At 26.0% G+C, this 13,093-nt stretch overlaps 2 protein-coding genes across 2 annotated transcripts; both read right to left on the bottom strand.

Annotated features, from left to right (window-relative positions):
• Positions 1-3,579: 3,579 nt before the first annotated feature.
• Positions 3,580-5,723, bottom strand: LOC124945557 (serine/threonine-protein kinase D6PKL1-like). Its single transcript, XM_047486011.1, has 3 exons — positions 5,545-5,723; positions 4,711-5,253; positions 3,580-4,640 (listed from the first exon to the last, which is right to left on the bottom strand). The coding sequence occupies exons 2-3, from the start codon at positions 5,208-5,210 to the stop codon at positions 3,830-3,832; spliced, it is 1,311 nt and encodes a 436-aa protein (XP_047341967.1). The 5' UTR covers positions 5,211-5,253; positions 5,545-5,723; the 3' UTR covers positions 3,580-3,829.
• Positions 5,724-8,984: 3,261 nt separating this feature from the next.
• Positions 8,985-10,785, bottom strand: LOC124945915 (30S ribosomal protein S16-2, chloroplastic/mitochondrial). The gene is made up of 3 exons (XM_047486440.1): positions 10,618-10,785; positions 10,372-10,417; positions 8,985-9,439 (listed from the first exon to the last, which is right to left on the bottom strand). Exons 1-3 carry the CDS (start codon positions 10,748-10,750, stop codon positions 9,199-9,201), a joined length of 420 nt encoding a protein of 139 aa, XP_047342396.1. The 5' UTR covers positions 10,751-10,785; the 3' UTR covers positions 8,985-9,198.
• Positions 10,786-13,093: the final 2,308 nt, after the last annotated feature.

Here is a 13,093-nt window from a genome sequence, read left to right as displayed (position 1 = left end):
GAGTCACGAGATAAGAGATCGATTAGTGGTAAAAGAGGTCGCGGTAAGGATAGAAATCATGAGATGAGAGGTGAGATTTGTAGGGATAACAGACTAATAATAAAGGAGATATCGGTGGTTAAAAATAATATGAATGAAATTTTGATTGATCGAAATGTGAAAATGTGTGAGCTCACGATACTATATGTCGATTGAGATTTGGTAATTGGTTTGTCGAGTGTAATAAGATGCATATAAAAATGTAACTAACAAGATAAATGGTGGTTGATTTGACGAAAGATAATAGGTGTGTGAGGTCACGATATGAGATATGAATTATGCGATTGGTGGTTGGATTGTCGAAGTGGTGGTAAAAAAATCGCAGTAATGAATAAGAGGTCAATAATAGTGTAAAACGCGTCTAACAATAATTTAGATAAGAACAAGATGAATGACACAACTTTAATTAAAATTTCTAAATCGATCTATAATAATTTACGAGATAAATTTTATAATTTATTTGATTCTTACTAACAAGAAATCTATTAAGTGTTTTTAAACTCATAAATTTTTTTTTTTTTTTTAATTTTAGATATTTAATAAATTTTAAAATATATATTAAAATTAAAATTTGAATTTAATTAAATTTAGTTTTTACAAACTAATTTTAATTTGTTAAATTTGAATAATATTAATTTTATTTAAAATATTTATAGATAAATAATTTTATTTATATTCTTACCCGGATTCATGTTAGTTAATAAGAATTTTAACTTATACAATTCTTCAATTAACTTAAACAATAGTATACTAGAAATATAATTTACATTATATATACCACATGAGAAAAACAAATATAAAACCATGAATATATAGTTTGTAGGCTTACTTATAGGAAATGAGGGCTTGTGTAACATCATCTCCAACCCACCTTCTTTATAATAGATTTTAGCCCTCCAACTCACCTGCAAACTCAGCTGTATTTTGAATTTTTCTGTAAATTCTCTCTTCTCCAAACCCAAATTTGTAGAGACACCGTTCACATACTCAAAAGTTTTCAAAACATTCATTTCAGTCTTTTAGTTTGTTTTTAATTAATTTACATAACTTATTTATATTTTAATTTGTTTACATATTTTATTTATTTATATTTTAATTTATTTATATGATTTATTTATATTTTACTTTATTTATATGTTTAATTCATGATAATTTTAATTTGTTTATATGATTAATTTATATTTAAATTTGTTTATATTTATAATTTATATTTTTTTAAGTATTATAAATTTATAATAATAAACAATATTGATAAAAAAAAATAATAAAAACAATTTTAATAAAATAAAAAACATAGAAAAAACGAAAAAATACAATAATCCATTACATAACTAAGAAATTGAAAAAGACATTTCGATTACATAACTAAAAAATTGAAAAAGACATTTAAAAATACATTCCGAGAATTGATAAATCGTCTATTTTATGTGTGGAAAGTATGTTTTAATAAGGTTTGATTTTTTTTGTTTTTTTTTGTTTGTGAAATGTAATTTGTGTTTATTTAATAATGTTTAATTAGTTTTATGCAGTTGTATAAATAATTGATTTATAACTAGAATTTAAAAATAATTAATAAATTGTTGTAAAGTTATGGTTCAATTTGTAATTTTAGATAAATATATAAATAATATTGAAAAATTAAAAATTATTATAAAAAGGAATATTCTTTTGAGTTTGAGTTTGAGTTTTTGAGTTGGAGATGTACTGTTTGATGGGATTTTTACTGCATTTTGAGTTTGAGAATAGATATTTAGGTTGGAGATGGCCTTAGTAAAATGAGGTTTAATAAAATGAATGAATGATGGAGTATTGTATGAGGTTTAATAAAATGAATGGTAATCACATGTGATTAGTATTCAATAAATAGGGGAGTAATTTAATTAATAAAATAAATATAAAAAAGATTGGACAACGGATTAAGTATTGTAACCCGCATACACGATTAATCAGACGCAGAATTTGTCGTTTGACAGCTCGAACACAGGAACTTAGAGTTAATATCCACATTTTATTTCCGTTAAACTAAACTAGAAGAGGGAATACTAAAATAAATAATAACACAATAATATATAATTACAATTTAATGAATATATGTGAAATTATTGATTCCTTCCAAAGAGATAATTGATCATTCAAAACATAATATTGATATTTTAAAAAATGATTGATTCAAAGTGTCTCTCCATAACAATGAAAGAATGAAACATATAAAAAATTCGAATAGTTCATAACACTGCTATTGAAACAGACACACTATTTTTGTTTGTTTTATATTGGTCTATTTGTTACTTAATATTTGTTTTCAAAATGAAATATATTAAAATTTTGAAAGAAAAGTATATATAGAGTCAATAAATAATATTCTTATCTTATTAAATTGATAATCGAAATTTAATAATATTCTACAAATAAATTAGTTATGCTTATTCAAATTCTTTAACTTCAATATGTTTTTAATCCAAATAGTTTACTTATTCTTTGGAGTATTTTTTATTTGAATTCTTACCATGCTTATTAATCTTATGCATAATTATGTCAATCTAAATAATAATTGACTTATGAATATTTATGATGATACTTGTATGATTTATTTATTTGAGGATATTAGCTGTATGATTTCCCAATAAGAATTTAAGACAGTATATTTTTACAACTTTAATTGAAGATATAATATATATATTTTTGTAACTGTAATTGTTATAACACTTTGACCAACTTGATTTTTTTTATTTGTGACAATTCTAACAAAAATAGTTATAATTTGTGGGTTTTGTGATACTTATTGAATAAAATACATTATCCATAGTGGTCACAAAAGAGGCATGCTTAATGAATAGATGATAAAAAAAGATATTTATTATGTCAATTTGAGAGTTTAGACTTTTACAAGTCTATTTAATTTAAAATTTTAGTTTTGATTTAAGTAATTTTTTACTATTTTTACTTAAAAGTCTATTTGATTTAAAAAATTATTTGACTTTACAGGTCTATTTGAATTTTTTGTTTGTTTTTTTTAATAAATCTAAAATGCAATAATGCATTTTTAAAAATTAAGTTTAATGTTAATATTACAAATATCATGTTTCTTGTAATGGCTATATTACTATTTTCAATTAAAAACACTTAAAACTGAAGAAAAAAATTGAATATAAAATATTAGTTAGAACATTATTTCATTTATATAAAATACCTCACAAAAACAAGTATTTAAAATAAATTTATAGATATATTTTTTTTCAAATCGAGATACACTTTTCAATCCTCAATTTATCTAGCGTCCTAAACAAATTTAAACCCAACCCAAAAAATAAAAGTTATTCCCTATTTTATATATTTTAATCTTTTAAAATAATATTTGTTTTAGATGTTTAATGATCTTAATATAAATTCTAAGTGTATATATTTTTTAATATAAATTAACTAAATGTATATTTTTTAGAATTTATTTTACAATAATTTGAAGCCCCTACCTCATGCTAGAATGAGATTTGACAAAAGGAAAATAATATATATATATATATATATATATATATTATAATAAAAAATCAATAAAGAACACTTTTATTATTATTATTGTTATTCAATAAGAATAATAGAAAATAGAACTAGCTAGTGCATTAGCAACATACACTAATAATCTATTGAAAGCATTACACCAAATTTATGCTTTCTCCAACACAAAATCAAAATATGTAACCCTTAACATCATTAAACTAATACAAGATCAAAAAAATTAAAATTAAAAATAAAACAGTTCCCAAATCCATTCATCCATCCATTCCAATTATTTTCAAAAGAAATCAAACTCAAGATAATTCTCTTTTTTCTCATGAGTAGCAACCACTTCGGATTTATGGCTCGACGATGCAGAAAACCTTTCAACCTCCACGGGCCTCGGGACTTCGGGTGGGCTTGCACAACGAATCAACGCCCAATTCACGCCTCGGAAAAAAGGATGTTGTTTTATTTCAGTCGCCCCTCGTTTATATGCAAGCCTATCGTGCGGATCCTTAACCAACAACCCCTTTATAAGATCACGAACCGCAAATCCCACAACCGGAGTGTCAGGAAACCGAAGTGGCTGCCCGACAACATTGAATAGAGTTGCCCGGTTTCCCGATCCCTTAAAAGGCGTTTTACCATACAATAACTCATACAAGAAAATCCCAAAAGTCCACCAATCAACAGCACTCCCATGGCCTTCTCCTTTAACTATTTCAGGCGCTAAATATTCATGGGTCCCGACGAAAGACATCGATCTAGCCCCGGATGGTTCGGCCATAAGCTCAGGCAACGGTCTCACTTGGTTTCCAATTTCGTTTTTTGGTTTTTTCTTAGAGAAGAATCGAGGTTTGAAACACGAAGTTGGCAAAACACAAGACGGTTGGGAGGATTGAGCAGAGCTTTTACGAAATTCATTCTTGGTGATTGCAGATTTCACGAGAGTCGGGCTGACATTACATCTTAGAGAAAGATCGAAATCAGAGAGCATTATATGTCCATCTTCTCGAACAAGTACATTCTCTGGTTTGAGATCGCGATAGATAATCCCAAGCATGTGAAGATATTCAAGAGCTAGTAGAATCTCAGCAACATAAAACCTGTCAAATTAAAACATGGAAATCAAACAAAGAATATTAAGAAAAAAAAGTGCAGGTTTTTGGTTCATACTTAACAGCTAGTTCTGAGAAATGCTTTCCAGGTTGTTTTTGTCTAAGTGTATGTAGATCACCTCCAGGACAGAACTCCATAACAAGACATGAAAACTTGTCTGTTTCGAAATGAGAATACAAAGTTGGTAGAAAAGGATGATCCAAACACTGCAAAATCTCTAGTTCTGTTTGAGATCGAACAAGTTTCTTACGACTAGCTAACGATGCTTTGTCCATCACTTTCATAGCAAAATAACACTTGGTACCATTCAATTCCGATAGATAAACAGTTCCAATATCGCCACAACCCAATTTTTTCAACAATCTGAAATGATTTAAACCCAACATTCCCTCTTTTGTTCGAATTGCTTGAATTGCTTCCCATCTTACATCGTTTGCTTTATGAGGTTTATTAACAGCATTGTTACTAAGACTGCTACAAGAGCTTTCATCGCTGCTTATACTTTCTCTGCTAAAATTACTTGAATTAGGTTCTGATCTTTTCGATTGATTATCCATAGATAACACTTAAATCAAAACCTTAATCTCTTGCATTCATGATCTGCAAATGGGAAATCAACAACAAACAAACAACCATGAATTTGATTCTTTCAACAATATGTCCATCAATAGACAGACAAATCCAATCAAACGATGAAATCTTCTAATCAAAACAACAATCAAGTTAAATGAAACAAAATCATGATAGAATCTCAATATACACAACATCAAGACCGATCTCAATACATACCCAGATCAAATCCACAAAGACCCAGATGGTAGAAATCAAAAAAACGAAGAACCCATTTCTTAAAAGACATGAAAGTAAGAAATAAACGTAAAAAGAGTATACCTGAAGTATCGAAGATCAGAACTTTAGGGTTTGGGTTGAGCAAAAGATAGAAACAGTGTTGAATGGGGATAGAGAGTGGAGAGTTATTAGAATGAAGAGGAGGATATACATATTACACATACAGCAAACGAACGAAAGGGAAGAAGAGAAACTTTGATTGTCTTTCAAAAGAAGAGTTGTATTTGTTTGGGATACCATTGAATTAAATAAAGGTTTTCAAAGTTCAATTATTTATTTGAATTCTTTTTTCCAAAATAACAAGTGTCTGAAATGAATCAACCAAAACATATGGGCCTTCTTTATACCTCTAACCAATCTGTCATGCTTTCTTCTATTTTTTATTTATTTTTTTTTACCTCATTTTATATTATATATTTATGGAGTGGGTCAATTTTTAATTTAAAATTAGTTAATAGAAGCTATAATATTATAAGCAATTTCTTAAACATAATAAACTGTAATAATAAGTAGTAGAGATGATAATGAGATGAATTGGGTGCGATGAATTCATTATTTCGGTCCCATTTTATTTTATAGGATATTTTTTTACTTTCATTAATGTCTAGTTCGTCTCGTAAATTTCTCAGGGTATTTTATATTATATTCTTTAAAGAAAATTAAGATAATTATAAAAAATAATATTTTTATTTGGTAGGATATTAAAAATTTATATTATTATAAACTAATTGATTATATATTATATATTTAATTGTATTTTTTAGTTGATTTGAATAATTTATCATTTCATATAACTTATATAATATAGTCCATGTCTAAAAGATTAAAAATTAAAAGTTAAAAGTTACGGAGTTTGATTCTCAGATTAATGTAATGTTTTATTGATCTAACAAATATTATGGTCACAAATTTACTATGCACATGACCTATCTTACTATGTTGCCTTTGAATGAGATTTTCTTACAAATTATTAATTTACATACCAAATAAAAAATATTTTTCAAATGATCATTGAAATAAAAATAAATAAAATTACAAAATCATAAAAGATCAAATGTCAAAATGGTTCAATAAAAAAACAAAAGTTAAAACGTGCAATCTTACAAGATTGGGTAAATATTAATAAAAGGTACATAGCTTTTCCTAATAAAAAAATGTAGTCAATAAACTAGTAAAATATATAATAACAAGAAACAAGTAAAAAAATTAATAAATAAAAAGACAACATTACAATAACCAAAAATATATATATATATATATATATATATATATATATATATATATATATTATAGAAGGATAAATGTGAATGAAAACATAAGTAGAGTGAACAATTTGTCCACTTTTCAAGCTTTACAATTAACTAGAATTAAATACAAAACTAATTAAGTTGTATTTTAAAATATTTGAAATGAAAAAAAATGCAGGTTTTTTTTTATATAAATTTATAAATAGGAAAAAAATAGAAGGAAATTTAAGAATGTTACTTAGAAAAAAATGTTGATAATTACCCTTGTTCTTTTGTTTGATTTTATTTTGTTTCAGTTGTGAAAATAATTAGTAAATGTTTCTACTTCTTTATTAAGACAATATTCATTTATTTTTTAAAAGCAATAACAAAATAAAAAAGCATATTTAATAATAAGTTTCATCCTTTTTAAAAAAATAAAAAATATAACAAAAATATTATTATAATTTAAGGTAGATGTCAAGCAAGTAACACAGATGATTAAAATCATTAGATTTATTTTGAAAGATCGTACACCATACTTAATCAGATCAGATCAGATCGTTCACAATATAATAATAATAATAAAAAGTAATTCATTTTTCTTGATAGAGATCACTTTACATTATTGATAATCTCTTATAAATTCAGAGTTGAAAAAAATGTAACTTATTTGATATTAAGAAAATAAGAGTGAATCTAAATGATAAATATGTCATCTAACCAAAATGAAGAGATTTTCTTTTTGCCAAACACATTATCAATGAAGATGAGTCATGAATATACTCACTATATATATATATATGTTAATTAAATAGACTATTTTTAAATGACAATACATATCAAGTATACTAAAAAATAAATTTATTTTCAAATAAGCTAATAAAAATAAATTATTATATCTATATTAACAAATTAGTGGTCCCAAAACACTATCCCTTTCTTTGCCATTATTATTTTTTATTTAACATTATAGTGATAAAAATTAATAAGAGAGGGGACACATGGTCCAATCCAATAAGTTGATGCTCATCCACAACTAGCCAAAATAAATGTTAATATTAAAGTAATAAACCTTGGTCCACAATTTCATTGTGACAAGATTTGGCCACATATTATGAGTTAAGAGCTTGTTAGATATAAGATATGTTAATAATAACTTATCCTCTATATCTTACATGAATAATTCAATATTTTGAATGAGAATTGAACATTAATATAAGTTTCTTTCCATTGAGATAATTAAGGTGATCAGTTAGAAAGAGTGATTAGTGGTGAAATATAAAAAACAATGCTTAAGATTGTTTGATTAATCTAAATATGCAATTGAGATGATGGTAAAGTTGTATTCAATAATGGGTATGTACTATAATGCTTAATAAGTATAAACATTTGTGGATAATGGAAGTGGGTTTTTATTTTCTTCACTTTTTTTTGTTCAAAGAAAGGGAAAGAACAACTAATGCCACTTTCTTTTCACAATTACAAAAGGTGTAAAGGTGCACCATTTTTATACATAAACTTTGGTAAAAGCTTGACTCTCACCATCAATTACAACTAGCATATATTGCAAAGTTGGTCATTGTGTTCTTTCTTGTGTATAAGTTGTTTAATCTAACTTTTTGGAATAGATTATTATAATTAAGACATTCAAAATCGATAATTTATTTAAAATGGTTGGACATTTGTAATTCGTATAATCGAGAATTTATTTGAAACAGGAAGAATTTAGTTTAGTAACAAAATATTAGTTATATATATATTATTATTTATATAATTAATTGAAAAAATAATATTAAATAAATGATAATCAAATATGTTATAATTACATAATCAATTTTGTAAATTTATTTATTTAAATAAGTACTAATTTATTTTTTAATATAAAATATAAATTAACTTTATTTTTATAAAATTATAAAATCAAAATAATTTATAAATTCGTAAAATTTTAAAATCGTAATAACTTTAATTTTCCTATAATCTTAAAATCGTATCTTTAAAATATTCTTAAAATTTTAAGAACTAACTTTAACTTTAATTACAAATAAAATAAAATAAATAAATAAATATATATATATATATATATATATATATATATAATTTTGCATATTACACCTAGTAAAAATAACTTTGCCTTTGTAAAATAAATATATATATATATATATATATATATATATAATTTTGCATATTACACATAAAAATAAAAAATAGAAAAACAATAACACAAGTTATGTATTTGAGATACTTTAGATATATCACAAACAAAAAATTATTAATTAGCAAACTTTCTTTGGAAACAAAATTCCAAGTTACAAAAATAAGTTAACAATTTTAAGAACAATGCATTTATACACTCCAAAATCAAACATTCCATAAAACGTTGTTTGTTGTTCACAAGCTTTTCGATCAATCAAACATTTGAATTCGAAAAAACCATCATCCTAGGAATATCGCTACACGAAACATATCAGTGTGTTATTGTGACACCTTCATCTGATCCATCGTTTTTAGAGTCTTGTGATTGGCTATTATCGATTAGCTTTTTATCAGGCGTCAAGTATCGTCCAGTCATGGGATCAACTAATCGAGTGTCTCTTGGTCCGCCTTTACGACCCATCGCCACCATAGGAGGTGGAGGTAACAAACCGGTTCTGAACAAAAGGCGTTCTACGGGTTCAGAAGGCTGAGCACCAACTGAAAGCCAATACCTACAAGAAAAAACAAATCATATTTTAGAGTTAAGCCTTTGTTTGATGTGGGTTATTTGCGATTATCTCACTGTCCAATCAACAATCAAAATGCATAAATACCCACTATTTAAAAATAAATAAGTAAATTATTTTTATAACCCTAATGTCTTCCTACCCAAATAACCTGACATGCAATAACCTACATCAAACAAGGGTTGTTTCGAAATAACCACTTAATTATTAAAATAACCCAAGACCAAACAATGACTTGGAGAAATCAAATGAGATTTTCAATGGATACAAAGTTTTCATGTATGATAATTGCTGATATTTGCACTTTAAAATTATCCGGATGGAATCTCATTAGGAAATGGAGGGTATTTGAGATTCAAATCCATTTACACCTAAAAAAAGGCATTTACAATATAATTTTTCTTTCAATGGAGTTAGTTTCACCATTTGGAAACACCTTTGTTTCTATATCTGAATTCTATACCTTTGATCCCTCAGAATCCACACCGTGATCATTTTGACAAAAATGGTGTTTACAAATGACGCTGGTGTATGATAGAGGCTAAAAATTCCCTTGGAAGAGATTTACAAACTGTCAAAAATTTCATGGAAGATGATTGAAATCATTAATGATTACACATTTTCCAGTGTATCTCAGTCAACCACAACTTTAATACCAAACATATTGGAATGTGTATAAAAGAATGAAAGAGAGCTCCTAATAAAATGAATAGATTAGTAAGAATGAAAGAGAGTTCCTAGTAAGAATGAATGATATACAATTGTGTCTATGGCAATTAGAGTAACATCTTCTTTTCTTACAACAAGTTCATACAATCACTAACACTTCAAATTACTAATACATAAGCAAGCCATTTGAATTCAATAACCTGAAAAATGATTCCAAATTGTAAAGGAAGAAGACAACAATGACTTACTTCACTCTGTCAAAGTTAAGTCCCATTCTCTTTCCACCATCTTGCACTGCACAAGTTCAATAATATTGATTCAGAATCAGTAACAATCAGTTCCATTTTTATGTCATCTTCATTTTTAATTTTTCCACATATAAATTCCTAAGAAAATAGATCGAAAGAGCTAAAGAGTACATAAATCAATATCTATCAAAGGCAAATGATCGAAACTGAAACAGATCTTGAAACGAAGGATGATGAGATTGTTACCTGGGATAGGGTTGTAGTATCCCAAAATCTCGAGGTGCTTGCCGTCCCTTGGTGACCTGCTATCCGCCGCCATAACTCGATAGAACGGCTTGTTCTTGCATCCCAACCTCGATAATCTCAATCTTACCACCATTTTTCTCTCTCTCTACGAGTTTCTAAGCTTCTGTAACAAATGAGGGTTTTGGATGGAAGAGGAAGGGAATGTAATGGGCTTCATATTGGGCCTAATCTTTAGTCAGAATAAAAAATATATATTTATTTTTATTTTATATATAAATAAATAATTTAACTAATGTAATTTTTAATTATTTTTTTAGGAAGAAAACAAATAGAGACATATAAAAGAAAACGTATATTAATATTTTTATATTTTAGATATTATATTTTAATCATATATATATATATATAAATAAGTGTAAAACAATATTATATATTTAATGAAAATGACACATAAGAATATCAATAATAAATTAAATATATTTGTATTTACTATATTCAAATATATATTATATATTTAATAGAAGATAATAGTTACATAAATAAGAATGTGAATAATTAATTAAATAAATAATATATATTTAATTAACTTATCTATAATAAATAGGAAAAGATCTAAACAAACAATATACATATACATGTTTTTCCATTCCATATATTTATATATAACTAATTTAATTAAAGAAAAAAGAAATACATTCGTATTTTTTTCATAGATTTAATTTAATTTAATATATATATATATATATATATATATATATATATATATATATATATATATATATATATATATATATATATATATATATATATATATATATATATATATATATATATATTCGCCTTCATTTCTTCTATTTCAAATAAAAAATTCAAAAAATATGGTTTGACTAATTTTGAAGCATAATTTTAGGCAGTGTTTTATTAGTATTTTATTTGAAATTATATTTTAGTATTATCTTATAAATGTTTATAAAATTAATTTTTATTTTTCATGTTAACAATATAGTTTTTTTCGCTGGTAATATTATTAGGACAACAAATAAATCGAGTTATCTATTTATTATAAACTCGGCTTGAAAATTTTGAAGTAACTAAATTTTTAAGTTCGAATTCTATTTCAACTCAAACCAAAAATTATTTTCAAAACAAAATATTAAACTTCTATACCTGTTCAACTGTTGAAAGACATAATTGAATAACTTGGGTTTACTAATTCTCGAATGAAATAAGATGAAAAAAATGAAACGACAAAAGAGAGAAAGTGCTTTTGAATAAATAAGAAAAATGATTGAAAAAAAGGCACGATCGGCACAATCGACACGATCGGCACGAACAACATGGTATCGACTTTAATAACTAGACCGTTCATTCATCTGCAAAGCTTAGTTGGAAGGTTAGAGTTTCTATTTTACCATGTTCTATAATAGTTAGAGTTTCTAGTGTACCATATTATTGCTCTATTTTGTTGTTGTGTTCTGCTATTCATCAAAATAGGAAGAAGAAAAAAAAATAGTAAGAATAAGGAAGTCAGAGAATTTGTGATGGAAGGAGTAAGGGAGGTAGCTGATAAAGAAATTGATAGGATTGCTGAAGAAATTATCCATGAAAAGCAGAAATGCAGCAAAGGTAAATAACCAATTACTAATATAAATTCTGAAGAAAGTGCAGTAGAAAGACAAGGGGAAAATGAAGAAATATGGAATGTTGGGTATAATGAAAGAGCAAACCTTTTTGGACTTAAAAATAAAATCACAAAACTACTGATGCATGCAAAGAAATGAGAGATTATTCTCAACAAAGAAAAAATACAACAAACAACCGTCCAATTGAATATACATTATTATCAAGATTGGAACCTACTGAAGAAGGAAGAATACAAAAAGATAGTAAACTGGCCAGTAGAAACAATGAGGGAGCTAATGAAGTCCCAAAATCAAAGAGCTACACTATCAGGAGAAATTCCAACGGAAAGGTAAATGAAATCTGAAAAAAGAATGAAAAAAAAAAGAAAAAGATCATGCATACAAAGGTCAAATCTACTTGGGTGAGTTTAAAATAAAAGTTGAGATTCTCAACTCTCCTTTTGAATTTAAATTGCCCACTGAAGTGGAGGAAAAATGCGTCAAAGAATGGAAAAATGTAGTTGTTAGGAACTATATAGGAAAGAACCGTGTATCTTTCCTAGACACTAAGGAATCACTAATGAAACAATGAGAGCAGAAAGGACTGGAGAAGGTTTCTGTAAACATCTATGATTTCTATTATCTGCAATTCAAAAAGGGAACGAACTTGAATGATATTATGAAAATTAGACATATTTATATTGGATCCAACTGTATGAAGTTTGAGAGATGGTCTGAAGAATTGAGTATTCTAAGAAAGTCAAAGGAAACAACCCAAATATGGTTCAAACTTAGAAACATCCTAGCACACATGTATAATGCAGAAGCTCTAAGTCACTTTGCTAGTCTATTGG

This window comes from Impatiens glandulifera, chromosome 7, assembly GCF_907164915.1.
Source record: "Impatiens glandulifera chromosome 7, dImpGla2.1, whole genome shotgun sequence".
NCBI lineage: Eukaryota > Viridiplantae > Streptophyta > Magnoliopsida > Ericales > Balsaminaceae > Impatiens > Impatiens glandulifera.
This window is presented reverse-complemented; position numbering and strand designations above follow the sequence as displayed.